General features: G+C 47.0%; 1 protein-coding gene across 2 annotated transcripts in view; it reads left to right on the top strand.

Annotated features, from left to right (window-relative positions):
- The first annotated feature begins 1134 nt into the window (after positions 1-1134).
- Positions 1135-25979, top strand: part of ZCCHC14 (zinc finger CCHC-type containing 14) — a 52375-nt gene continuing 27530 nt past the window's right edge. For both annotated transcript variants that reach the window (XR_013183964.1, XM_054640986.2), the window contains exons 1-2: positions 1135-2106; positions 14894-15017. Coding sequence is in view for 1 of the 2 variants with exons in the window: in XM_054640986.2 (XP_054496961.2) it covers positions 1543-2106; positions 14894-15017 (688 nt within the window). In the remaining variant the exon portion in view is untranslated. The remainder of the gene's footprint in view (positions 2107-14893; positions 15018-25979) is intronic.

Raw genomic sequence — 25979 nt, 5'->3', positions numbered from 1 at the left:
TGCCTGCCTGGGGCTGCATTTAAAAATGTTATTCCTGGCTTGTCCCACTTAAAGATCTTCACCCATGTCATTTATCCAGCTGATGCACAGTCTGGCTAGTGGGCTACCACAGCCAAACAGCCGAGTCCCATGGAAAAACACCACGAAAAACAGAAATTGTGTCCGCCCAATGCCGTCTGTGCAAACCTGCAGCCACAACCCTGGTAGAAAATGTGCATTGCTATGTTTCTGTCAGCTAGAATCACGGTTTAGAATGGAGAATGGGAACGTGGGGGCCAAAAAAACGATCATTTTGAGAGGTCTTTGGTGTCTCTTTTGTTTCCACACTGTATTTAAAGACAATCTGGAGTCAGGTGCCAAACTGGCTGCGGGTCGGGCTGGTGGCGGCTCAGGCAAGCGCCGCTGCCAAAAGCTTTATCGGGGTTTTGGCATCACCAGGCAGCGGCAGCAGCTCCGGCTGCATCCCCGGGGCTCTTTGTCAGCCTAAAAACAACCCTGAGGAAGGAGAGCATCGCAGCCATTCCCACTCCTGCTCCAGGGGTTCCTCGTGGTTGGAATGAGGCGCTCGGACAGAAAAGGCAGGGAAATCTGCCCACACTGTGAGCAGCAAACAGCACGGGCAGCACTCGGGGACGGGGGGCAGACTCAAAAAGCGCCGGCCATGAAGGACACAATGAAGGAAGGAAGGTGCAAACACACGATTTGGGCTGTCAGGCTGCACGCCGAGGCTCCTCTCCAGCCTGCGGGGAGGACAGGAGGGCCAGGCCCAAACCCTTTAGCTCTGCGGGGTCAGCGGGAGCAGGGCGAGGCACAGCTGTGCCCGGAGCGGGGTCAGCGCCCCTCAGAGCCCCCCGGGGCAGCGCCGGCCGCAGCCGCAGCCCCTCCGCACCCACGGGCGGCCACACACAAAAGGCGCTTCTTCCCGCCCCTCTCCTATTTAAGGACTCCTCCACCAATCAGCGATGGGGGCGGGGCTAAACTGGGAGGATTGACAAGCCCCCGAGACCCCGCTCCGGAGAGCGCGAAAGGGGGCGGGGAGAAGCGGCCGCAGCCAATCGGCACGGGCGAGCTGGCGGCTCGGCCAATCAGCGGCGCGGGGGGCGTGTCCCGCCGCGGGGTCAGGCCGGGAGCGAAGGCGCCCGTCGCTCCCTGTTCCTCCCGCTCCGCTCGCGGCCGAGCCTCCTCACCGCGGGATCCCTCCGCCTGCGCGCAGCGGCCGGCGGGGTGTGCGCGCCGCTCCGTGCCCCTCCGCCCGGGAGGGATTATTTCCCGCGGTCGCGGCGGCGGGGCGGCCCCGGCGGGGCCGGGGGATGGAGGCACCGGGCGCCCGCCGGAGGGACGGAGGAGCCGCCCCGTGAGGGAGGAACGGGAGCGCAGCGGCCTCCTCGGGGCCGCCGGCGGGCGGGGACCCCGCGGCCAGGCCGCGCCTCAGCGCTCGGGCCTGCGCCGCCCTCAGCGGGGCCCGGCCCGGCCCTGCCCGCCCGGGGCTGCCCCAGGCCGGGTGTGCGAGCCCCGGCCGGGGCGTGCTCGGCGCGGGGCACCATGGTGGAGAAGCGGTGCCCGCGGCTGCAGCGGGACGGCGTGTACCGCTGGTTCTCCGAGCTGCCCTCCCCGCAGCGCGTGGAGTTCCTGTGCGGCCTCCTGGACCTGTGCATCCCGCTGGAGCTGCGCTTCCTGGGCGCCTGCCTGGAGGACCTGGCCCGCAAGGATTATCACTCCCTGCGCGACTCCGAGATCAAGGCCAACAACCCCGCCGACCTGGGCAGCCTCACCAACCTGACGGACGAGGTGGTGCGCAGCAAACTCCTGGTGTCCCTCGCCCTGCTGGGCTCTGCCCACCGCGAGGCCGCCGGGGTCCTGTTCCGCACCCTCACCCACATCGACTCGGTCATCAACAACTACGGGCTGCAGCTCAACGAGGGCCGCACGGGGGATGAGTTCCTGTTGCTCTTCACCATGGCATCCAACCACCCGGCGTTCAGCTTCCACCAGAAGCAGGTGCTGAGGCAGGAGCTCACCCAGATCCAGAGTCTCATGGCCAGCACCAGCAAGAATCCCAGCACCTCTACCCTCAACACCATGGCAACCTATCCTGGCTGCCATAAGGTGGGTATCCTGCTTTTTGCGCGCTGGAATGGCACCGGGCTGTGCCTCCGGCTCTCATTTTAAACCGTGCTGTAGCACAGTGCTAAATGGCAGCTACAGAGGCATTGGTTGACGGTGGGGATGGTCAGCTGAGGGCACGGGGAGAGGATGGATGGAGTTTTTACGAGCTTGTGACATTTAAATGAGAAGGGGTTGACGAGCAGATCACCAGCAGCAATATAAGCCCTCCGTGATTGCTTCTCAGAGCATCTGCTGGGGGAACAGTCCTGCCAGCTGCGTGGAAAACCGGTGGTTTAGGAAGGGGAATAAAAGCATCTCTAGATAAAAACATCTGTTTGAAAGTTCCCCCTGGAAAAAGTTGGAAAGGAGGAGTAGCTGTCCAGTGTCCAAAGCAGCTTGGTGAGACTGGGTTTTGTTTAGACGGATGTGATGGCAAACGTTTGGAGTTGCTGGTGTTAAGCTCAAAGAAACGTTGTCGTTTTCTGTCACTCTGCATCCCTCGGGTATTGATCCTGGTGTCGGGGTTCACCGTCATTAACTTGCTGTTCTTTCATTCAGTTGCCAGCAGTTAGGCCAGACAGGAGCGTTTTAGGATGTGCTGTAAGTCATTAGATATGTGACTGCTTAATTGCTCTCAGCCCGCTACAAATGAGGGAGTCAAAGTGTCTGTGCCTGATTTTAACCCGCTTGAAAGTTCAACCTAAGCCCCAGCTTAGAGGGTGCTTGTGAGAAGTTAACAGGCTGCAGCCTTTGAGGGCGAGTGGATGATGTGTTACCCTGCTCTTGGGAAAGGTGAGGAATACCTAAAAGCTGTGAAAACCCCTGGATTGGAGTAATATCCTAAATAAAGCTGTTTCTCAGGGCTCAGTGGAGATTTCACTAAGTTGAGTGTTGAATTCCAGACTGAGACAGAAATCTGTGCAAAGTCTTCCCCTGAACAGAAATTCCCTTCCAATTTCATGTTTCTTTAAACACCTCTGCTTTGTAAAATTGAGATGTGTTCAGCTTCATATTTTTCTTCTTCTTCCCCTTCCTATCTTGTTCCTGATCCCCTGTAGTAAGGGGGAAAGGAACAAGGCATGGGAGAGCCTCTTCATTCAGCTGAGACCTTGTGGATAAAATATAGCTGGAAAGAATATTTCACACAGGATGTAGAAGGATATAATTCAAACCAGAAAAAAGCTTCTTTTCAGGTACTTCACTACTTCCAGCTTTCCTTATTCAAATGATGCAGCGACCCTGGGTTGGAAAGGAAACACTGTAAATCATATCCAAGATAAGACAAGCAAAAAATCAAGATAAAATCAGGCAGGCAGGAAGGTTTTTGAGAGTCTTCTTTCTGAGCTGCAGGATTTATGGAGCTGAGGAACTCCAGCACTATTTATGTCAATCTAAGATGGACGGAGAATCCATCCTGCCATTTTTCCTGCCAGGAATAAGGCAGCCAGGATCGTTTGGTTTTCCTTTTCTTCTGAGCTCACTGAAGGGTTGTCTCTTTGAAAAGCACATTTTTATAGATTCTGTGTTGAAGAATCTTGGTTGCTAAGTACAGAGTAGTGAGAGGGAACACAAAGGTGACTTTGCCTTCACAGTCTCTGAATGTGCATTTTGTTTGAAGCGATGCAGATTTCCTTAAGATTATTTTTTGTTGTTGTTCTTAGCTGGGTAATTCTTTTACTTTTAGAGTAAGCAGTTGGCTTAAACCAGGAGTTGGATGAAGCAAGTGGAAAAAACAATCCCTCTCTCCATTCAGCCCCGTTTAAATATCCACAAATAAATTCCAGCGCCGAGTCCTTGAGGTGTTACCAAGCGATGTTGTGACAATCCTTGTGCTGTAACATCACCTCGATAAAAACAATGTGGCTGTGCAGAGAAACTCAGAGCCCTGGGCTGCTCTTCCTCCTTGGAATTGGAGGAGAATTCCCTCCCTGGTGCCAGCACTTTCTCCTGGCTCCTGTTGCTTTAGTCCAGGGTTAGCCATGCTGAGCTGGTGCTGGAGTGTTCAGTGGGGGAGTTCTGCTCCTCTCTGAGCTCATCCTTAACTGGACAACCACACCTCACCATCTGAGGTCCTGAAAAACTTGAGGAAGCTGGGATGGTGTGGATGTGAGGTGGGTTGCAAAGAGGGAGTGTTTGTGAACTGGCTGAGTTCTCCTCAGCTTCCCCCTTGGGAGAGTGGGGATTGGGTGTAACTCTTGTGTAACTGTACCTGCCCTGCTGCTACAATTTCCGATTTATGGTTAACTTGTTTAGTCAGGGAGATGCAACAGAAATCTGAGCAGTGTTCTTTGTTCTCCTTGCAGAACCCAATGGGAATGTGCTGCTTCTGCCTAGCCAGCCCTATTAAAATATGCCCCAGCCTGATATTAGCTATAACTTTTTCCAGAGGGCTGGACCTTGCATTCCTTTTTCCATCTCCTCTTTCACATTTAACAGTGAAATACCTCAAAATCAAATTGTGTTTAACAATTTGAAGAAGACTGAGCAGTTGATACAAGTTTACTGTAAATATTTCATGATTCCTCAAGTAGCTTTGGGGTAGGTGAACACAGCTGAAGATGGTCAGTGATGCAAAAATTGCTTTTTGCTGTTTCCTTTTACTGCCTGCAGTTGCTGACTATAAGGAGGCTTAAAACAGCTGCCCATGTATTTTTTGTGCTTTTTCTTGTCTTATCTGAACCTTAACTTTGCAGGAAAAGGTGGCTGTGGCTGGCTTTAAGTAGGTCAGTAATTATTAGATTGATGGTTTCTACCTGATGGTATAAAATGAACATTTTATGAGCAGGAGGGAAAATGCTGCCCTCTCTACATTGCCTTGGACTCACTGAGGATGGAATCATGGAATATCCTGAGTCCAGCTCTTGGTGCTGCCCAGGGCATCCCAGCAATCCCTCCTGGCTCTGCACAGCTCCTGCCAGGAGGGGACAGGGAACAGGGACAGGAGCAGAGGGAACGGCCTCAGGCTGGGCCAGGGCAGGCTCAGGTCGGACATCAGCAGGAATTTCCCCATGGAAAGGGGGGTCAGGGATTGGAACTGCCCAGGGAGGGTTGAGTGCCCATCCCTGGAGGTGTCCCAGCAATTCCTGAGGTGCTCTGGGCTGGGGGCCAATCTGGGATTGGTCACAGGTTGGACTTGATCACCTTGGGGGTCTTTTCCAAGCTCAGTGATTTTGTGATTCTCTGCTGGAGTGGAGAGCAGATGCAAACACAAATCTGAACTTGAATTCTGTCATCTGCATGGATGCTGGACATCTTAATATGAATCTCTGCATGGACTTTCCCTCTCAAGAACTCCACTGTCAGTAACTCTAAGGACAGAACTTCAGAGCTAGGGAGGTCATTCATGAATCTGTCACTCTGTTTCCTGGAGTTCTTTCATCTCCTCATTGAGATGGTGCTGTAAAAGCAGGGAAATAAGAGAATGCTTTGGGTGCTCAGCACCTGCTCTGCTGGGACAAGAGCTCTCAGTGCAGCCAGGGTGATGAGCTGTAGGTTCAGATCAGACCTTAGGAAGGAATTCTTGGCTCTGAGGGTGGGCAGGCCCTGGCACAGGTGCCCAGAGCAGCCGTGGCTGCCCCTGGGTCCCTGGCAGTGCCCAAGGCCAGGCTGGACAGGGCTTGGAGCAACCATGGCAGGGGCTGGAATGAGATGAGCTTTAAGGTCCCTTCCCACCCAACCCATTCCCTGGTTTTGTGATGATGATTCTGATCTGGTTGTGGCTTCAGCTGCAGAGCCAGGCTCAGAAATAGCCACCCTGAGTGCAGTTTGTTTGCAGCTGAAGAGAAATAAGGGGCAGTGACCCCAGAGTTATGTGCTTGTTTCAGGCTGGTATCTTGTGAATGGGAAGGAGGGTTCAGCTTCCAAATACTGCACCAATGGCTATTTCAAGTTTATAGCATAAGGGACTATTTTTCACTCATGCTAATTCCATAGGCTCCTCTAAAGCTTCCAGAGAGCACAAGGCTGTGTATGGGGAGCTATGGAGTTGCTCTGAGGGATCCATTTCAAACACTTTCACCTGTCTGCACTGTTGGCTTCAGGAGCATGAATGGACATAACTCCATTGAGAAATATTCTGATATTTTTATTTCACCAATGGAGCGATGAGTTATAAAAAACCATCACTTGCTGGGTTGGAGCTGAGTTGTCAAGCCCTCACAGAGACAGCAGTGCAGCTATTAAGTGATCTATGTCAGCTGCCTTTATGGCTGCTTTTTGAGCTTTGTAGGAGTAGAATAAATAATGCCCAAGTTAATTTTTAGCCTCTTTGAGGGTATTTCATGGATTCAGCAGATGACCATGTTGAGAGCAGTTGCTGGCTGGGGTTTGAGTGTTTACTCCCTGCTATCAGGAGTTGCTATCTCAGGATGATCTCACTTTCCAAACCACATCAATCCACCCTCAGGAGCTGTAGGGACAGGTCTTGTAGCTTCCAGCTGGTGACATTGCCAAGCCCTGCATGTCTTTTGCATATCCTTTGAGAATTTTTGGGTACTCCAGGCAACGTGGATTGCACACAGCTCTTGATATTCCACTCTAGAAATGTGAGGCTTCCCCTTCTGGCTCTTTTTTTACTCATGGTTTCATTTGAAATGTGATTAAATAGTTCAGTCTTAAACCTGCAATATCTTCAGAAATGAGCTTTATATATAAAGGAATCCTTGGGCAGTAACAAAGCCAATTAGCACCAAATTCACTTTGCCTAATCATATGATGCATGATGAACTTGAATTTAGGAACCTAGAGGCGTTTGCCTGGGAGATGCACTATGCACCCAAACATCAGGAACAGAGCAGCCAAAAAAATGTGTGTTGAGCTAATAATGATGATGTTTTTTCCATGAACTGTTTTCCCATTTATTTTTGCACAGGCTGAATGAAGTTTTTGTTTTAAGAGTGCATTCCACTTCACTTTTTAAATTGACTCTTTTTTCTACCAATTACCTCAGAACTGTTAATGTCAGTGAAGCAACACTGAAGTGGGCTTCATTCTTGTGGGATAAAGATAAAGGTGTTGGATGTTCTGGAGTGCACCAGATCCAAAGTGTTCTAATGGAATCAGTGCCTGAGCTGGAGGAGATCCTGCAGCAGATCCTGAGTGCAGAGGCAGAGGCAGCAGAAGTTAACCACACCTCACAGGCATTCCAGGGCTGGCTTCAAAGGTGCTGAACAGCAGCCTTGTTTGGCAGTGTTTAACCATTTGGTTTAGTGGCTTTGTAAATGTTTGAGTTGCTAAAAAGGAGGTGCTGTCCCCTTCAGTGACAGTGGGCACAGCCCTGCCCCTTCCTGGCAGGGCAGAGCTCGGCTGCTCCTGGCATCTTTCACATTCAAATACTGCACTCTCCATTGACTTGCTCTGGAGTGCTCTTTATCCCTAAGAAAAGCAAATATAGTTCCAAGAGCATAGATAAGATTTCTTAGAGCCAACAGAATTTTATTATAGAAATGTTGGATCTCATTTGTCTGTGGAAACAAGAGCCATTGTCATACTTCCACTTGAATTTGCCTTCAGTCTTGGAGCCAGTTGAATTGAAGCTGTTTCTTCCTGAGGTTTTGAAGTGGGTATTAACTCAAGCAAAAGGATGTTGGTATGGCTCAGATCTGTGTTGCTTTGAATGAGCAAACTTTTAATTCCTTGCTCTTGCCTCATGCTGAACCAAATTTTTTCCATTGGTTCCATTGGGATAATTATCCAATAATCAGCATTGGGAGGGATAAACCTTTTAACAGGTGTTCAGGCCATAAAGAGTTTCAGGGGTTTTGTGAATAGCTGAAGTGATCCAGAAATAATCAGATCAGTTACTTAAGAGCAAGGTCTTAGTTTTAATTACAGACCTGCCAAGTCCTGATGACAAATAGTGAAAGTGGACACTTTTCATGTGCATTATGAATTATTCTCCAATGCTGCCTTCTTTTATCAACATAAGAGGAAGAAAGAAGGACATTGAGAGGCTGGAGGGTGTCCAGGGAAGGGAATGGAGCTGGGAAGGGTCTGGAGCCCAGGAGAGGCTGAGGGAGCTGGGCAGGGGCTCAGCCTGGAGCCAAGGAGGCTCAGGGGGCCCTTGTGGCTCTGGACAGCTCCTGCCAGGAGGGGACAGGCTCTGTTCCCAGGGAGCAGGGACAGGAGGAGAGGGAACAGCCTCAAGCTGCTCCTGGGCAGGTTTAGGCTGGATATTAGGAGAAATTGCTTCCTTGAAAGGGTGTTCAGGCACTGGAATGGGCTGCCCAGGGAAGTGCTGGAATCACCATCTGAAGAAATGCTGAAAAACCCTGTGCATGTGGCACTGGGGATATGGTTTGGTGGTGATCATGGCTGGCCTTGGTGGCTCAGAGTCCTTTCCAGCCTGAATGACTCTATGCTTCCATGATTCCGTGGAGTTTTATTACACTCAAGCCATTACTTCAGTGAATATTGAGGAGGGGAAGGAGGGGGAAGCAGAATTCAGGGGATTTGTGACCTGTCAGATGATTTCTTTGTGAGTTGTTGCAAGAGAGACAGGGCTGGTTGGCTTTAGGTGGCATCAGGTGAAGAAACAGGATCAGGTTTGTGCATTAGTGCTGGGGTGTAGAGCAGCAGTGTCTGTTCCAAGGTCTGCTTAGGAGCAGGGATTTGTTCTGATTTTGAGGTGGTTTGGATGATTGGTTTGTAAAATTCAGATTGGATGAGTCCAGTACCTCTCTGGTAGATTTCTGTTCCTATCATTAACAGTGCTCCCCATTCTTTAAGCAAAGGGCTTTTAGTGGAAATGAGTCTATAAAATCCAGCCCAGACTTATTTTGGTCCATCTGTTCTGCTGAATTCATGAGCAGCCTCGGAGCAGGTGTGTGATTGTCCTGTGGTGTTTAAGTACCACATGCCTCATTTCATTGCAGAGATCTCCCAGGACAAAACCATCTGATCAATTATCCATTATCCCATTTCCCTGGGAATTGCCTCTTCACCCTTTGTGTTCCTCCTCTAGGAGAAAAGGTGGATTTTGGAGCTGCTGAAACATGGAGGCACCTGGCTCTTACAGCTTATTTGGACTCTTGGAACCACTTGAATTTTAACACAAACCAAACACTTCCAGCTGCATCCACATCCCAGTCCAACAAAGCAGCTAAATATGTGTAAATTCAAGTGGTGAGCACTTCCCTGGGTATGTGGAGAGTGGGGGGTGTTTGTGAGGCCTTCTTAACCATCCTCATGGAAGAGCCTGAATCTTCCAAAGGAGAAGGTTGGAATTTCCTTCTTCTGGTGGGAGAGCACTCAGGAGTTTGGAAATGTGAGTAAATGCAGGAGTGCTGCCTGAGGCTGTGGTTTCACAAGACTGCCTTGTTACTACCCAGAGGAAGGTGTTGGCTCAGCCTTGCCCCTTCTGGGCTCGTCTCAGTGCATTTGGAATTCCACATCCCTGCATTAGTTGCCCTCATCTCCCACTTGGATTTAGCCTGGTGAGCACTCATGTGGTGTCAGCCTGACAGCTGAGTGTCAGCAATGCATTTTTATTCAGATTACTTCAAACCCTGAGTTTGTGCCCTTGGTGGGGATCAGCCTGAGCCTGCAGGGGCTCTGTCCTTGCCATCAAACCTCTCCTGGAGCATTGCTGCCAACAGGATTGCACCATGTTAAAGGCCTTGGTGTTAACCTCAAATAAGCTGCTGTTAATACTCAGTAATATGAACCTGGCAGGACAGGAGCTGAGTGGTTTTTACCCCCTGGAGTCACTGTTCCAGTTCCTGGACTCACTCACACATGTTACCTGCTCCTGGAGGGCAGTTTATGGCTATAAAACCTTTTTTTTTAAAGAGAATTCAAAAGCCAGTATGGACAGAAGCATTTCTCTGTGGGACTCTCAGTTTATCACTGGCCATTGTTGGGAACATGGGAAAGTTTTCCTGTGTGATCAGTGGGAGAATGTTTGTGTGGCTTGGAGCTCCAGGACCTCACTTAACTCACTCATTGCTCCTTCATATTCTTTGCTTTTCCTGTGTGATACATGACCTAAATATTTCTTACCTAACCAGGTATAGAAATCCATATTTTGTTCCCTCAGATCCTGTATCATTGTTCCATGTGTCCATGGTGCTTTGGGTAGTGGCTCTGTTGATTTTATTTTTTTTTATATATATTTTTGGCTCTGCTTCAAACTAAGTCAGCAAATACTTTGCTATTAAACCATGTATTTTCTGTGCTCTGTTTATTTTTCAAAGGAACAGATAATTGCTGTTTTGGTAAAACTCTGACCACATTAAGTTTGACTCCTATCAGTCCTGTTATTTTTATGAAAGGCTTTGCTGTATTCAGTGTTAGCAAAGCTAGCAGTTACCCAGCTTCCCAGATTTCCCCTTTTCCACACTGCCTGGGACAGAGCCACTTCAGGCAGAGCAGCACCACCTGTGGGAAGCACCTGGCTTTATTTCCCTGTGTAATTTTAATGGATTGAGAGCTTCTAGAGCTGCTTTTGCTGTCCCAGGAAGATCTGAACCTGTTAAAACCTCTCTGGTGCTGGGAGGGAAATCACAGAATTAACAAGGCTGGAAAAGACCTTGGAGATCATCAAGGCCAACCTATCACTGCACTCTGGGGGAAAAAAGGCTGGGTTTGGATGATGACAGGTGAAAATGGGAAAAATGGGACAATGGCAAAATCCTAGCAAGGAATTCTGCTCCCTTGGCACATTTGTCATCAATCTCTGTGTCAGAGCAATTGTTTCTCTTCCTGGTCAGTCCTGGGGGTTGAGGACTCCAGGGCAGCTTTGAGTGATCCTCTGAATCATCTGTGTTGGGAAGGATCCACTTTTCAGTAGCTGATACCAATTTTGATCCTGTCATCATTCAATGGGGAGTGAGGCAGAGAAGTCCCTCTGAGCCTCACTCACTAAGCAGGGATCAATTTTCTTTGTTCTTTTCTATTCTGCCTTTAACTCGAAATGCAGGAAACAGCAGGGTTTGCATCTGGAAAATCACAAGTCCATCTGTGAGCCAGATGCTTTGCTGTGGAGGGAGCACATCAAAGGGTCCCAGGATGATCCAGGTTAGGAGAGACCTTAAAGCTCATCTCATTCCAAGCCCCAGCCCTGGGCAGGAGCACCTTCCTCTAGACCAGTGTGCTCCACTCAAACATGCAACATTAGAGTGCAGGGAAAAATAGTTTTAAGGATCTTTTCTGCAGCCACTTTCAGCTTTTAGAGGTGTTGGAGAAGCCTTCAGGCCACTGTGGTGTGGAAGGAATTGCTGAGCAGTGCAGTGAAGCTGTGGAGAGGTGCATCAGAGGGTTTTCCTTCTCCCTGGAAATGCTGGGCTAAAATCAGGCAGGATATTTAACTCTGGGCTTGCTGCTAGTTCTGATTGCTCTTTATGGACTGTTTCTGCTATGTTCTCAAGTCATTTCTGTAGAAAAATCCAGTCTTTTATTCAAAGGTCTAATGCTGTTTTTTCTTAGACATTGAATGATTCATGGGGTTTTTTCCTGCATTTATAAAATGCCACCCCTGTGGTTTGTTATGATGTATGGCCTGAACATTCCTGGTTCCTGTGATGCCAGCTTATCCATCTTCACTGTGGCCTGTTAGTGCCTCAGAAAACAAGCCTTGAACAGTTCTGGAGCTGCAGATGTTTATTTCTAAATGGCATCTTGGCTTTCTCAGAGATGTTACAGCTCCTAAAAGGTCCAAAGCAATTTGCTCCCTGCTTTTCCAAACCCTTATTTCCCTGGAATGCCTTGTTCTTTATTCCAAATCCAGTTTGTCCTGAGTAGCTGTGTGTGCTGAGCCTAAACCAGGGATTTCAGGAGCGTTCAGATATGGAGAACTCTCCTTCCTGAATTTACTTGATGTTGAATTTCTGCAGCTGAATTTGGACAGGTCCTTCCTGTAAAGCTGTTCCCAGTGTTTCTCCCAACCCTCCCAGGACAATATCTCCTGCAGCTCTGAGCTGATGGGTTATTGTTCCTCTTGTTTGGCTTGGCCTCAAGTTGGGGAAAAAAAAAAAAAAGAAAGAAGGAGGAAAAAAAATGCTGTTACTATTTTGGAACTTTGATTTGCAAACCACTTTTCATTATTTCACTTTCCCTAAACAAATCCAAACCGTTGCAGTATCGTGATGTTTAAGTCAGTGGAAAAAATGATTTCAGGATTTGGAATGGGAGCTTTAAGCAGTGGGATTCAGTGGTTCTAACACCATTCAGCTCCCTAACAAAGTGCTCCATTTGGAACTAATCAGAGCTTTGTGATTTTTCTAGGCCAATTTGGAACCGCTTTGATGTGAGACGGGATCAGATAGTATGAGCTCAGGCAGACAAGACATATGGGCTAAATTAATCCTCAGCAAGTCTAGGAAAATTAAATCTTTATGGAAAAAAAATGGAGGTTATGTATAAACAAAATGCAAATTATAAGCTGCACGCGATGCTTGTTGTAAGGAGAGTGGAGAGGAGGGAATACAAGATAAGAGGCAATAAATTGTAACAAACTGCTTGTTCAGAGCTTTTCTGGAGCTGTGTGCCTGCTCTTCCCCAGCTTCAATCATTCTGAGTGTTTATATTTCTGATTCTTCCCAGTATTTGGAACCTGGTTGTCCAGGATAACACAGCCCTGCCTGAGCTCCTTGCCCAGGCTGCTCCTCTGGGCTGTCCCTGTGCCAGGAGGATGGGGTTCAGCCCTCTGGAACTTCCTCCCAGCAGCCCTGGGCTGGAGGGGGAGTTTCATGAGCTCCAGGAGAGAGAGGCTGTGTGAGATAAGCTCAGCTAAGGACTGACTTTGGCAAAGGAAATTTAAACTCTTCCCCACCCTCCTGCCAAGCTGGGAGTTTAATGGTTGCTCTAAGGGAAAGCTTGGTGGTAAGTTTTGTTAGTGGTGGGAAGCTGTGCTGAAGAAACAGTGTATAATTAGATAAATAGAACAGTTTTGCATTTATATCTATAAAATAAACTTTATTTTTTTTTTGTCAAGAAGTGCTGAAAAGGAAAGCAGCTCCCTGTAACCCTCTTTTTTCCTGACACTCATCTGCCATCCTGGATTGATTTCTTTACACATAGAAGCTTTTTTTATGGATGTCAAGTATACAGAGCCTTTCACTTGTTCTACTGCCTTAAAGTGTGTATAAATCTATAAATGTCAGTCTTAAAATGGAGCTTACAATAGGTAATTGTATGGAGTGGGGCTGTGCTATTTCTGACTTGCATTGTGTGTGCTGACTGACGGCAGCATGGAACAGGAGGCTGTGCAAAGTATTGTTTTTGCAAAATTGTCCCAGCTCAGGGCACTGTGTCAAGTTAGCAGGGTCTGAGGGAGCCTTTTCCCTTCCAGGGACCTGCAGCTGCTGGTTTGGAGTTACCCTGAGTGAAGGAGAACTCATTTTGTTATGGCAAGATGCACATTTTCTCCTGTGATTTGTGCCAGGCTAAAAATCCATGTGGAATTCTAATTACAGCTCTACCTACCAGCAGCTCAGGTTGATTCCAGATGTAACAATTGAATTTCAAGTCACACAGTTCCTCTTAGTAGGTACTGGGAGTGTTTTTGTTGGTCTGAACTCCCTCTTTAAAGCATCTTTTCCTCTTCAAGGTTCTTAAAGCCTTTTTTTGTTTTGATGCTTCAACCTTCTGCTTGGGCATTGCTAGTGTAGGAGTTTCCATTGAAATATGATCATGACAGGTTATTCAATGGCAAAGACAAGAAAATCAGGGTTTTGCTGAGAATTTTTCATTGCAGTTTGATGTGGAAGTGCCTTGAGTCTCATCTCTGGAGAAGTAATGGAGCCCCATGGAGCCACTTGTGCTCCCCTGGCCTCAGGATGGGAAAGAGTGGCAAGAGTGAAACAGAGGGAACTCCTGGCTTAGGATAAAGATAATTTATTAGGAAAAGCTGAAGCCTCACATGCAAGCCAAGCAAAGGAATCAATTCCCTATGGATGGGCAGGGTTTGGCCATCCCAGGGAACCACACAGGTCATGGTGACTGGGGAAGAATATTGGGGTCACTGAACATCCCCTGCTTCCTCCTTCCCCCAGCTTTCCCCCATACTGAGCCTGATGCCCCAGGCCCTGGGAGCAGCTGAGCTCAGCTGGCTGCCCATGCCCCGTCCCGAGCCCCGGTGTCCCCGTCCCGAACCCCGGTGTCCCCGTCCCGAACCCCGGTGTCCCCGTCCCAGACCCCGGTGTCCCCGTCCCAGACCCCGGTGTCCCCGTCCCGAGCCCCGGTGTCCCCGTCCCGAGCCCCGGTGTCCCCGTCCCGAACCCCGGTGTCTCCCCAGCCTCTGTGCTGGTGGGGTAGAATGAGGACCCAAAAAGGCCTCATCTGTGTCAGCCCTGCTCAGCAGTGACCAAAACATCCCTGAGTTCTCCACAGCTTCCAGCACAAATCCAAACCAGCCTCACAGCAGCTACTGTGAAGAAAATTAACTCTACCCCACCAAAACCAGCACAGTGTCATAATAGAAAAGTAACATTTTCCAAGAGGCCTTTTTTTCCTCAGTTTTCTTGTGGAAAAGTTAAAATCTGTGGTGTGCAGAGGTTAAAGGTCTTGCAGTCCCTCTGCCATTGACTGCTGGCTGACTATTGTTTAAAAAAGAATTATGCTGTAAGTAGCTTTTTAGATTAGCCAAGATAATCTCAGTGTGTGAATAGCTGCTGACTGAAAGCACTTCCCTGAACTGTTACTTGGGGAATATCAGGAGTAACACCCTCAGTTCTGAGAGGAACCAACTTCTCCTGAGTGCCTTCCCAGGGGATCCCTCACTCCAGAGAAGCTGTGATGTTTGTGTCTTCCCTCTGCTTATTTTAATGGATTTTTGTGCTTTTCCTTCCAGGTTGCTCCAAGGTCGGAGACCCCCATCAACAGTGTCAGTAACAGTTTGGAAAATGTGCTCCACACATCCACACATTCCATGGAGGAGTCACTACCCAAGAGGCCTTCAGGGAAACACTCCAAAGGTGTGTCCTTCTCCTTGTGCTGCTGCCTCAGGTCCTTGCTGCTGCTCAGCTTCATTTTCAGTGGGGTTGGGGGCTGGAATTTTGCTGCTTTACTTCACACTTGGGCAAAGTCACACAGGAGTTTGTAGGCAGTGTGAGGGTCAGGGAGGAATGGCCAGTGAGAGAGGAGTATCCTGATTTTTCCATTAGGAAATAAACAAGAAGGTTTTTGAGATACCTCCTTCTGAAATACCAGCTTTGCTTTCAAGAAATATTCTCCAAGAGCAGTGGGTATCTTGGACATTGCACCTCTCAGCAGGTTATTTCTTGGATAAAGCAAGAAAGATTTCTTCCTTTATCAAAGGGAAAAGGCATTTAAACAGTTTGATTGCCACTTCCACCTTTCTCTTGCTTTCCCAAGTGGGAACTGAGTGAAGAGAAGTGGAAGATCTCTCTCCTATCTCTGTTCCAAAATAAATCTAGTTTTTCTAATTAGCTGACCTGGCTAAAAACTGGCCTTAGCAAATCAGGGTTAATTATTCCATTTCCACACTCCAGGCTCTCTCTGCAAGTATGAAAATGTCCAGGCTAAAATGTGACTAACAGTATTTTTATGTAATGCATTTTAAAGATCACTGGCAATGAGGAAAGTCTTTGAACTGGGAGCTGCTCTTTGTGCAGAACAGCTTTTGTGAGCCCTGTAGGGCAGAATTAATCAGGGGAAATATCTGCCCTCATATGTTGCCTTCCAATTGCATTAAAAATATTGTCAGGCACCATCTAAATTTTTTAATTTGGAATTTGTTCTCTTTTCTTCCACTGGCTTCCTACAGAACTTGCAAATCCAGTTTGATACCACAGAAATTCCAGAATTTCAAAGCACATCTTCACTCAGAGGATCTGATACAGCTCAGGAAGGGTTAAATGTCCCAGGAAATGTTGACTTGCCTCCACCAGCCCTCCTTTTCAGTGACACACTCCCCTGTAATCCCAGAAGTGGAAGGAGCAGTCATTTTTTACAGCCCAGTCATGCTGGAAGGAACCATTTCTCCAGCTGTAAAAACCATCAGGGTAGAAGAAAACGCAGCACTAAGCAGAAGCATGGCTGGGTTTGTGGCTTTCATCTGATTAAAAATAGGACAGGGTTCAACACTGTTTTCATTTGTACTCAGTGATTGCTATTCCAGTACCATATATGCTAAGATTAGTCATGGTACGCTGTGAAAATTAATTAGGTTTTGCTCTGATCTGTTTTTCTCTTATAGAAATACCTGCCTCGTGTTCAGTTTAATTTACAGACTGCCTCAGTGAGGGTTGGGAAAAGGGGGTGTGGAACAAGTACTGATATTCTGCTTTCTGCTTCACCAGCAGTGTTGAATTCTCCTTGATGTTTTGGGGTTCTGTTTCTTCAGCCTGGAGTGCAATTTGGGATTATTTGCCACCTGAATCCACTGTTCCTGACTTGCATTCCTCATTTTCATAGCAAACACAGCTCTTAATTTGGCAGGACCCAGCAATTTTTTAACCTGGAGCACATAAAATTGTCATGAAAGCACGGGGGATGTTTGATTTCCATGTTGTTATTTTGTAGTGAGCCTGGTTTCAGGCAGCTTGACAGGCCAGGATTTCTCCCCAGAAGTAATGAGCTGCCCAAGGTCATCATTCCTCTCCTGGCAAAGCCCTGGAGCTGGAAGTGTCTCAGTTAAAAAGGCTGGAGCTGAAACATGAGAAAGAAAAGAAAAATGAGAAAGGTGCAGTATTTGTTGTGCTTAGCTGGATTAGAGACAGTTTGTATTAACCCAGGCAATGTTTTAATCCCGATTTGGAGACATGTCAGTAATTTAATTTACTCTCCACAGCTGAACAGTGGCTGGGGTTGTAGTAGCTTGGACCTGGAAGCTCTCAGTGACTGTGTTTTCCTTAATCCACCACTTTTGGCATCAAATGCTGCAGTTCCTACACGGGAGGGAGGCAGGGAGGGAGAGAGGAGCATTCTGCTGGATCTCTCAGGGCAGTGTGTGTGCTGCTGCCTGTGGGAGCTGCAGTGTTTGTGCAGAGACTTGTCAGGTACCTGGGAGTCATTTCACCAGACCTGTGCTGCCTCAGGAAATGAATTTGTCCCAGGAGTGTCAGCCTGAGAAGTGCCCCAACCTTGGCTTTTACCTCAGAGGCCCAGCTCGCCGTGGGAGCACTGTCAGGCATTCAGTCATAAATTGTGGAATGGTTTGGATTGGAAAGTGTGACTGTGGTCACAAGGGTCTTCAGGATGGAGAAGAGACGAGAATGCTGACTCCATGATCAGAAGGCTTGATTTATTATTTTATGATATATGTTACATTAAGACTATACTAAAAAGCAATAGAAAGGAAAAGGTTTCTTCAGCAGCTAGCTAAGCTATAATAGAAAAGAATGAATAACAAAGATCTGTGTCTCAGACAGAGAGCAAGAGCCAGCTCTGACCTGAGTGGTCAGGAAATCCAAACACCCACAGGAGACCAATCCCAGGTCTACCTGTTGCATTGCACAGCAGCAGATAACCATTGGTTCCTTTTGGTTGCTGAAACTGCAGCTTCTCACAAGGGAAAATCCTAAGAAAGGATTTTTCATGAAAGATGTCTGCAACAGGAAAGGACCTTAAAGTCTAATTCTGTGGGCAGGGACACCTTCCACTAGCCCAGGTGCTGGATCTGTGCTGCAATACTCAAGTTATTGAGAGTGGTGAGCAGAAAACTCTTTGTTTTTTTATCAAAATTCCTCAAGTTTTTTTCCTGCTGTTTCTCCAGGCTAAACCCCTTTGTCCCTGTGTACATATCTGTGGTAAAATGGGATAAAGCAGGTGGGCATTGCTTCCAAGTGGAAGTTGTGGCACTGGGAAGTTCTGTGCCTGCTGACAGAAAGGTTTTGGTGATCTGTGCTCTATCTGGGCTTCTCTTTTATAAAATAAAGTTTAAAAATTTGCCTTGTGCAAGCTGAGAAAAAAAAAATACAGGTGGGTTCTGACAGAAGGATGTGGAGCCCTTGTGAAATCCAGCAAGAGTAACATGCTCTGGGAATTGTGCTTTTTATTCCTATTTTGACCAGTGATTTAGGACTGTTCAAAGCTGTTTCCACAGAGGGGCAGTTGTTTTAACTGGAGGTGCCTTTAGGAATTGGGGGCTTTCCCTGTTCCCAGGCTCTGCTGTTGTGCTGGAAGCTGCAGTCAGGCTGTTCTCAGGTATTGAGGCACTGACAGATCTCACTGGTCAGAGATAAACACAGAGGTTCTTGGGTTACATACAATTAAAATTCCAAGAGAGATGTGTTGCTTTCTGTCCCTCTTCCCACTGTTCCTAGAATGCAGTCAGGTTTTAATAATGGTTTTAACACCATTTGAACAAAAGAAATTAAAATAAAGGTTGAGCATTTTTTATCTCCTAAGCCTTTCCCAGTAGAAAGTGGTTAAAAAAAGTCACGAGTTAAAATTGCTTTTCACTGTTTTGTTTTGCTGGCAATCCTCTGCTGGTAGCAAAGGGAAATTCAAGAATTCCATTTTTATTCCAAAGTTCAGGAGGAGCTGTGTGACCCTTGGGAAGCCCTGTGCACAGAGCTAATTTTTAACAAGCCTATGGATGTAGGGTTGGGGTAATTCCCAAAAGAGAGGAGTTATTGGTTATCACAGCTGACTGAAAAAAATCAGCTTATTTTTGTTCAAAAAAGCAGTAGGAATTTTCCATGCTCCAGAGATGTTGTTAATTACTCTTTTGCTGTCAGGTTCCAAGGATTTGGCCATTAGGTGGAGAGCAGTGGAGGCAAGTCCTGCTCTCTGCATGTGACATATTTTAGCAATGTATTAAACATGCTCAGTGACCACAGCATATTTTCCAAAAGCACAGAGGAATTAAATGCATTAGACCAGATGTTGAAATGCAGAACAAAGGCAGCTTTATTATAAAGACAACATAAGTTACAAACATCCCAGGAAGAGACTGTGCAGGCTTCATGCTGCCACTGCTCTCAGTAAAATCAGTAAAAATCTCAGTGAATCAATAGAATCCTGATTTGTCACAGCCTCTGGGTGAAGTTTCCTGCACTGGAGGTTTAGAACTTGCTCATCCCTGTTCATTTTGCAGGTGGCCCTTGCCATGTCCCTCCCCAGAGCAGCCTGGACAGTGATTTCCTCAAGTGAACAAGTCTCATTTTCTGCAAAGTGACAGGAACTCTCCTATTCTTGTGTTTCCTGTCTATTTTTCTTGCCTTTTCTCTGTTGCCACACAAACCCCTCCAAATTGTCTCCACGCCAGCCTGATTTCAAATGAGGCAACTGTTGAAATCTGATCCCTCTAGAGTGAAGCTGAATCATAATTCTTGCAACACAGGATCTAAGGATAGGCACAAACTGCTTCTGGAGAGTGAGGAGTAAAGCTTTGAGATGGAAAATGGGGGCAGGAGCCTTTATTCTACAATCCCTTCTCCATTTAGCTCTGCTGAGCACAGGAAAGCCAATTGCTTAATTGAAGGGATGCTCTGAGTCCACACACAAGGGCCTGAAAGCCTTGGACAAACACATGGAGCAGCACACGGATAAAAGTCCATGGGCAGGAAGGAAAACAAGCTCTGAATGCATCTCAGGGATATATTGATTGAGTTTTCAATCAATATTGGGATGTAAATCTGTCCCTGCCTGCAGAATGCTGCTGAGCCCAGGTGGGATCCCTTGGAGGTGCCTGTGGTGGCTGTCACGTGCAGGGCTGGGATCTGAATTATTTCATGACAATAGGCAGCAGCAATGGGTGATGTCAGCCTCCCAGAACTTCTCACTACTATTTTTGCTGCTCTGTTTTCCTTGGCAAAATGTGTTTGTACGGTCTTGCACCTTTTTTTTATTCTCCCACTTCCTTGACTCATTCTTTTTCCATAAGAAACCAGGCTGCAGGAGCTCTCCCAGTTTAATGGTGACCAACAGCCTTTTCCTCTTGAAATGTTTGACACCAGCCTGCTGAAGGCAGGCAGAAAATACAGGGGGAGGGAAAAAAAAAATGCTCTGAAATCTATTTTGTTAAGGTCCAGACTTTAGACTGCCTTGTTCTGCATCAGTTGTGGAGCTGGATTATTCTATTTTTAAGTAACTGCATCATCTCCAACAATATTGGGTCAACTACTGGTGGGGTAGGGCTTAAAGAAATATTTAGGCTATGATAATCCTTCAGGAAAAATCTCCCTCTCCCTCCTGTATATAATTTTTCAGCTGTTTGTGTATGTCCTTGTTCAGTTTCCCTCTGAAGGGAGAGCTCTGCTTCTAAACTTGAGCAATGTAGGTTGAGATCACACAGCAGGCAGTGCATTCCTGACCTTCTGTCTCTGCCACACGAGTTGTTTGAGGAATATCAAGTATTGAGAGTGAATTCTAGAAGTCAAACCCAAGGATTAGCGTGCTCCAAAAAAACATGTTTGGCTCTTGCATATTTTCCCCTGTGGTAATACAGGATTATTGTATGTTAAGGAATTTTTTGGTGATGCATCAATCACGTTGCTCAATGTGCAGTTGAGAGTTCAGTTCAGGAGTTTTGATTTTGCAATGAAGACAATACTCAAGTTTAGGGTTTTACAAACCATCAGAAATGTATTTCAGCTCATGTTTTTATTGATGGTTCAGTTGTCCTCTGCTTACAGAAGGCCATTTTATGTCCCCAAGGCCAGGGTGAGTGGTTGTTGTAGAGCTGGGAGTGGAGCTCCTCATGCTGGGGCTGCACTTGGACTCTGGCAAATTGATGTTGTCAGCTGTTAATAAGTTAACTTTTACCTTCTCTCCAGGTTGGAATCAGCATTTCTTTGTCACCCTCACTGCCTCCTTTTCCCTGTAATGAGCCTTGTCAGGAGAGATCTGGGATTGCTGTGATAGGATGGGGAGGAAGAGGAAGAGGAGGCAGCACAGACACTCTGGCTGGGTGGGGAGGTGCCTCCTGTGCACACCTGGAACTGCTCCTGGCTGGGTTGGGGATCCATGGCCCCCATTCCTGCCCCTTGTGCTCCACAGGGAGGAATCCCAGCACCCCCAGAGCTGCAGTGAGGGATGCTCTGGGGCTTTTCCTGGGGCTCTTCTGGAGCCCTGGGGCTTTTCCTGGGGCTCTTCTGGAGCCCTGGGGCTTTTCCTGGGGCTCTTCTGGAGCCCTGGGGCTTTTCCTGGGGCTCTTCTGGAGCCCTGGGGCTTTTCCTGGGGCTCTTCTGGAGCCCTGGGGCTTTTCCTGGGGCTCTTCTGGAGCCCTGGGGCTTTTCCTGGGGCTCTTCTGGAGCCCTGGGGCTTTTCCTGGGGCTCTTCTGGAGCCCTGGGGCTTTTCCTGTGGCTCCTGTGGGGCTCATCTCACAGAGCATTCTTTAGTTTCCTCTGAGCAGTTTTAGTTGTTTCTACACCATCTGCCCTGATCCCATATTCCTCTGAAATAATGGATATCAAGCATTTAACCTGAGAGCCTTATCCTGAAGCTGCTGAGTGATTCTCTGCCTTTGGTCTTGTTTGGACTTCCTGCCTGTTTTTCCTCAGTGAGGAGGTGGAATCACTCTGCTTGGTCCCTGCCTAATTAACTGCTGAGCCTGTTGATTCAATTCATTCCAATTTAACAAAGCTATTTAGAGATTTTATTTACAGTGATGTCTGCATAGAAGAGACTCATTCATGCTTCCTCCAGGAGAAGTGAGAACAGCTGAGGTACAGCCTGGATCTGTGGGAAATCAGGCTTTGTTTTGTTCCATGATACTCCATAAAATCCCAGAATTTGTGTTGGAGGAGACCTTAAAGCTCCTCTCATTCTACCCCTGCTACCTTCCACTAGCCCAGGTTGCTCAGAGCCCCATCATTCATCTTGATTTTATTTATCTTTGTGTTAAAAATAAAGATTTGTGTGCTGGGCAATATAATTTCCTTATTAAACAGTAGGAAATGAGCAGTTTTCTGCTACAATAGGATTTGACAAAGAACACTTAATTTGGAGGAGTCCATTCAGTTTGGCTTCAGTGGGAGCTGGGTGATACTTTTGTTTATAATGAATTTAGTCAAGCTACTCAGAAAAATTGAAATTCTAAGAATAGGCTGCTGGTAAATCCAGCTGTGCCAAGGATTTCACCTCTCTGTAATGCAATCCTCAGGCACATTCCTGATCCTGGATAAGGACAGTGTAGTCATCAATATCTACTGTGAGATTATAAGTTCATATTTAATATTATTTGCCTTTTTCCATGGCTCTCTCAGGAGGCCACACACAGGATGTGCATTCCTAGAAGGATTCTCCCATTTCCATGTCTTTGGAGTCCTGGAAGTGCCTTCAGTGGCACAGGAGTTGTTAATGAAGGTGAAATTATTGGTCATTACCTCAGCAGCTCTGGAAGCAGCAGCATGACCTTCTTCCCATAATGGAAACAACAAAGCAACTCCAGCTTTTCATTAAAATCACATTAAATGGTGAAAAACAGTTTTTCTCACATCTTAATGGTAATGGTTTCATCTGAGGCAGAAAAAAGGTGTTGGGAGAGCTTTTCCTGTGGTGGAACTAATGCTTAAACCTGCATTGTTACTGATAATCCTTAATTAAAAGCAGGAGATGAAATTTAAAATTTAAGAAATTGCTGAGGGATAACAAATATGTAATTCAAGACTGAGGAAAAAGAAAACCAACAAAAAAAACCCCAAGAAGGTACATTTTAACTGCTGCTTTTGCCTCCTGGCCAATTGCTGCTGGAAGTGGCTCAGTGGGGCTGGATGGACATTGCTGTGTGTGCTGCCTGCAGATGGAGAGAGGGGTGTGAGAAATGCTCAGAAATGCTCAGCTGTTCCTGCTGCCTCCAGAATGCAGCACCCTGAACATCTGGGCATTTCTGAAATTGCCCATTTTGCTGCCATCTTAAACAGGGCCCTGCAAGAATTCAGGAAAGAATTTAAAAGAAATGGTTTGCTTATCCTATCTAGGCCCACATGATCAAAATGGGATAAAAACTGGCACTTGAGAGAAAAAGCCAGGAGTGATTCAGATGTATTCCTAGAAATCCAGCACATCCCTGTCCATTTTACATACTGACACCACTGTACTAATGACTAAATGGCAATTTTCTGCTGCATGTCATGCTCAGGAAGCTCTTACAGCTGGTTAGTTGTTAGCTGGTAAATGTTCCTTCCCTTAACAGTTTATTCCTAAATCCCCTCATTTTCCAAAGCACATTTTTCATTTCCATCTACCTTTCCATTTCGATGAATTCTTGCCTCCATATCTGAGGGTAATAGGCTTAAAGTACAATAATTTTCTCAATAGGCAGCTGGAGTTTTTAGAGGTATCTGAATATACAAGTTAAAAATGGTGTCATCTCTCACATAGTTTTGGGTCCAGACCTGCAAATTTCTGGGTATTTAAAATAAATCTGAGGTTTCTTGCTTGCCTTTGATGTCAGCATTAGAATTCTCACTGGGGGCTTTTCTCTGCAGCCATGGGAGGCTGTGATTTGGGAAAGAATCAGACTGCAGCAGGGAAAAGGTATCAAATACTGGAGGACTGGAGAAATGGGTGATGTTGGGAATTGGAAAGAAATGAAATTGGGGCTGTTCAGCCTGCCATGAAGCTGGGCAGGGACTCTTCATCAGGAACTGCAGTGACAGGACCAGGGCAATGGCTTCAAACCAAAGGAGAGTGGCTTTGGGATGGATATTAGGGAGGAATTGTTGGCTCTGAGGGTGGGCAGGCCCTGGCACAGGTGCCCAGAGCTGCTGTGGCTGCCCCTGGGTCCCTGCAGTGCCCAAGGCCAGGCTGGGCAGGGCTGGGAGCACCTGGGACAGTGGGAGGTGTCCCTGCATGGCAGGGCTGGATGGGCTTTGAGGTCCTTCCAACCCAAACCATTCCATGATTCCATGATATGAAAGAACAAATGTGAGAAGAGCCCAAGCAGTGGAATTTGTCCATTTTTCAGTTATTTTGGGGTTGTTTAAAGGAAGTTGTGTTCTCGTGTTTAATGACAGCTTAATGGAGTTTTGATGAACGGCATCTGTTGGAAAGTGCCAGAGCAGAGCCTGGTCTGGGACCTGCATGCAGAGATTGCTGGGGAAGGGAAGCAGCTGGAGCTGTTCTTGGACTGATTTTAGGGACTAAAAGGAGAATGAAATCTCATTTGTGGGTTGCAGACAATGGGAACTCAAAGTTTGAGGGGTGCCACTGCCCCAAACCCTATGAACGTGCTCCCTTATACTCCCTGGAGCCTTCCATGGAATTGTGCATCTGATCTGGTCCTTTGTGCCACACAAGTAGAGGAGACCAACAGTCAACTTTGTCATTGTTTAGGTGCTTTGAATTTTCATTTCTAATTTAATTTTCTTTTGTTCTTTTAAGCTGGGCAGTCGCAGGCTGTAATTATGCAAGACAATGCTTTTGATTAAAGTAAATTTTCTTTCTTGGGTGCACAGAAATGCTAAGCTAAAAGGTTAATGTTTCATTTGCTTTCTGGCTTGTTCTTTTATTTCTCCCTGGAAAAAACAAGGAGAGGGCTTGCTGTGCTGCATGACTTCCCTGCCTGGAGTGGATGCATTTCATCAGTGGAGGGTGTGGGTGCTATTTTTAACCATCACTCAGAGGGGCAGCCCTGCTAAAATTACATCATTAATATCCCCAGCTGAAAGGAAATGGCAGAAAACACCACAGGGCCTTTGGAGTTTCTCTCCCTATTGTGTTTCCCACTCCTGGGGGTGAATTATTCCAGGTGTATCATTATCATTCCAGCAGGGTTGTTTACAGTCAGCTCTTGTGAAGAGGCCCGAGGAAAAGTGCAATAAGTGAATTTGTCTGCAAAACCAGCAGGTATGAAATAGGTCTCAGTGGCTTGGAGAGCTCCTAGTTTGTGTTCCTCCCTGTCCCTGTTATTAAGGAGTTCAGGGATTTGCTGGATCTCCAACTGTTGCAAAAGGAGGTGGGGACCTGGAGCTTTAAACATGAATTTTTGCTAGAAGTGGGGTTTGTTTCATTCTGTAGGCCCTGCTAAAGGATCTGCTGGTGAGTCTGGATATTCAGAGCTTCAGGGCTTGGAGATTTTTAGTGGATGGGGTCTGGTGTTTTTTGCATTCTTTTGGCTCAGTTTCTGGGCATTCTCATTGCCCTGGCAGTAAAATCTACTTTGGGCTTTTCCCTCCTGTGTTTGCTTCATAGATGTGTTACAGTTATCCAGTAGTTGTGTGGTGTCTCCAAATCAGTTTAACTGCTAAATTAGAACTTCCTTCTGCCTCTTTGAATCACTGGTCAAACCTTGTCTGGGATCCAGAAAGAAGGAACAATGAATTGTACTGAAGTAGAAAAGGGAACAAGAATGTCAAAGCCTGAGAACAGAGACACAAAAATTGCCACAAAAGGGGAACCTCACAGAAGTGAGTGAGCAGGGATATTTGTTCCTCACTGAGCTGAGCACTTGAATGCATTTGTGGCTCTTGGCAAGACTGTCTGTACTCAAGGATTTTCTATTCCACATGGGTCCCTCAGTCTGGTGTTTTTACATAGCGTGCTAAGAGAGTTTTTTTGGTTGTTGTTAACAAGGCTATAATTCCTTAGAAAATAAAAATTGAAGCTGCTATAAAATGACTTTGTCCTTGCTTCTCCTGCCTGTTATTGCAGCCTTAGTCATGAGTTCCCAGTGCTGAGCCTGGTCTCAAAAAATGCAGCAAACAGCACGTGCTTATTTACAGGAGCATGAAACCCTGCTGGCCTGGAGCAGCCCTTCCAAAGCAGGCAAGCTGCTTCCTTCATCTGCCTTGGAGGCTGAAATGCTGCATTTCTCTGCACTTGGAATCCCTCACCTCCTTTGGGTAGGGGCAGGAATCCCTGGAGCCATCTGATCCCGGGGCTGTGGTGTTTGAGCACCAGATGCCCTTCGAGCCAGGGCACGTTGGCTGAGCAGCTGCAGCCTCCTCCCCTCCCTCTGGGCTCCAGCCATGCCGATATATGGTTACAAACGGCACCCTCAGGCTGCAAAACAAGCACCCCTGTG

Source organism: Agelaius phoeniceus, chromosome 12 (assembly GCF_051311805.1).
Source record: "Agelaius phoeniceus isolate bAgePho1 chromosome 12, bAgePho1.hap1, whole genome shotgun sequence".
NCBI lineage: Eukaryota > Metazoa > Chordata > Aves > Passeriformes > Icteridae > Agelaius > Agelaius phoeniceus.
This window is presented reverse-complemented; position numbering and strand designations above follow the sequence as displayed.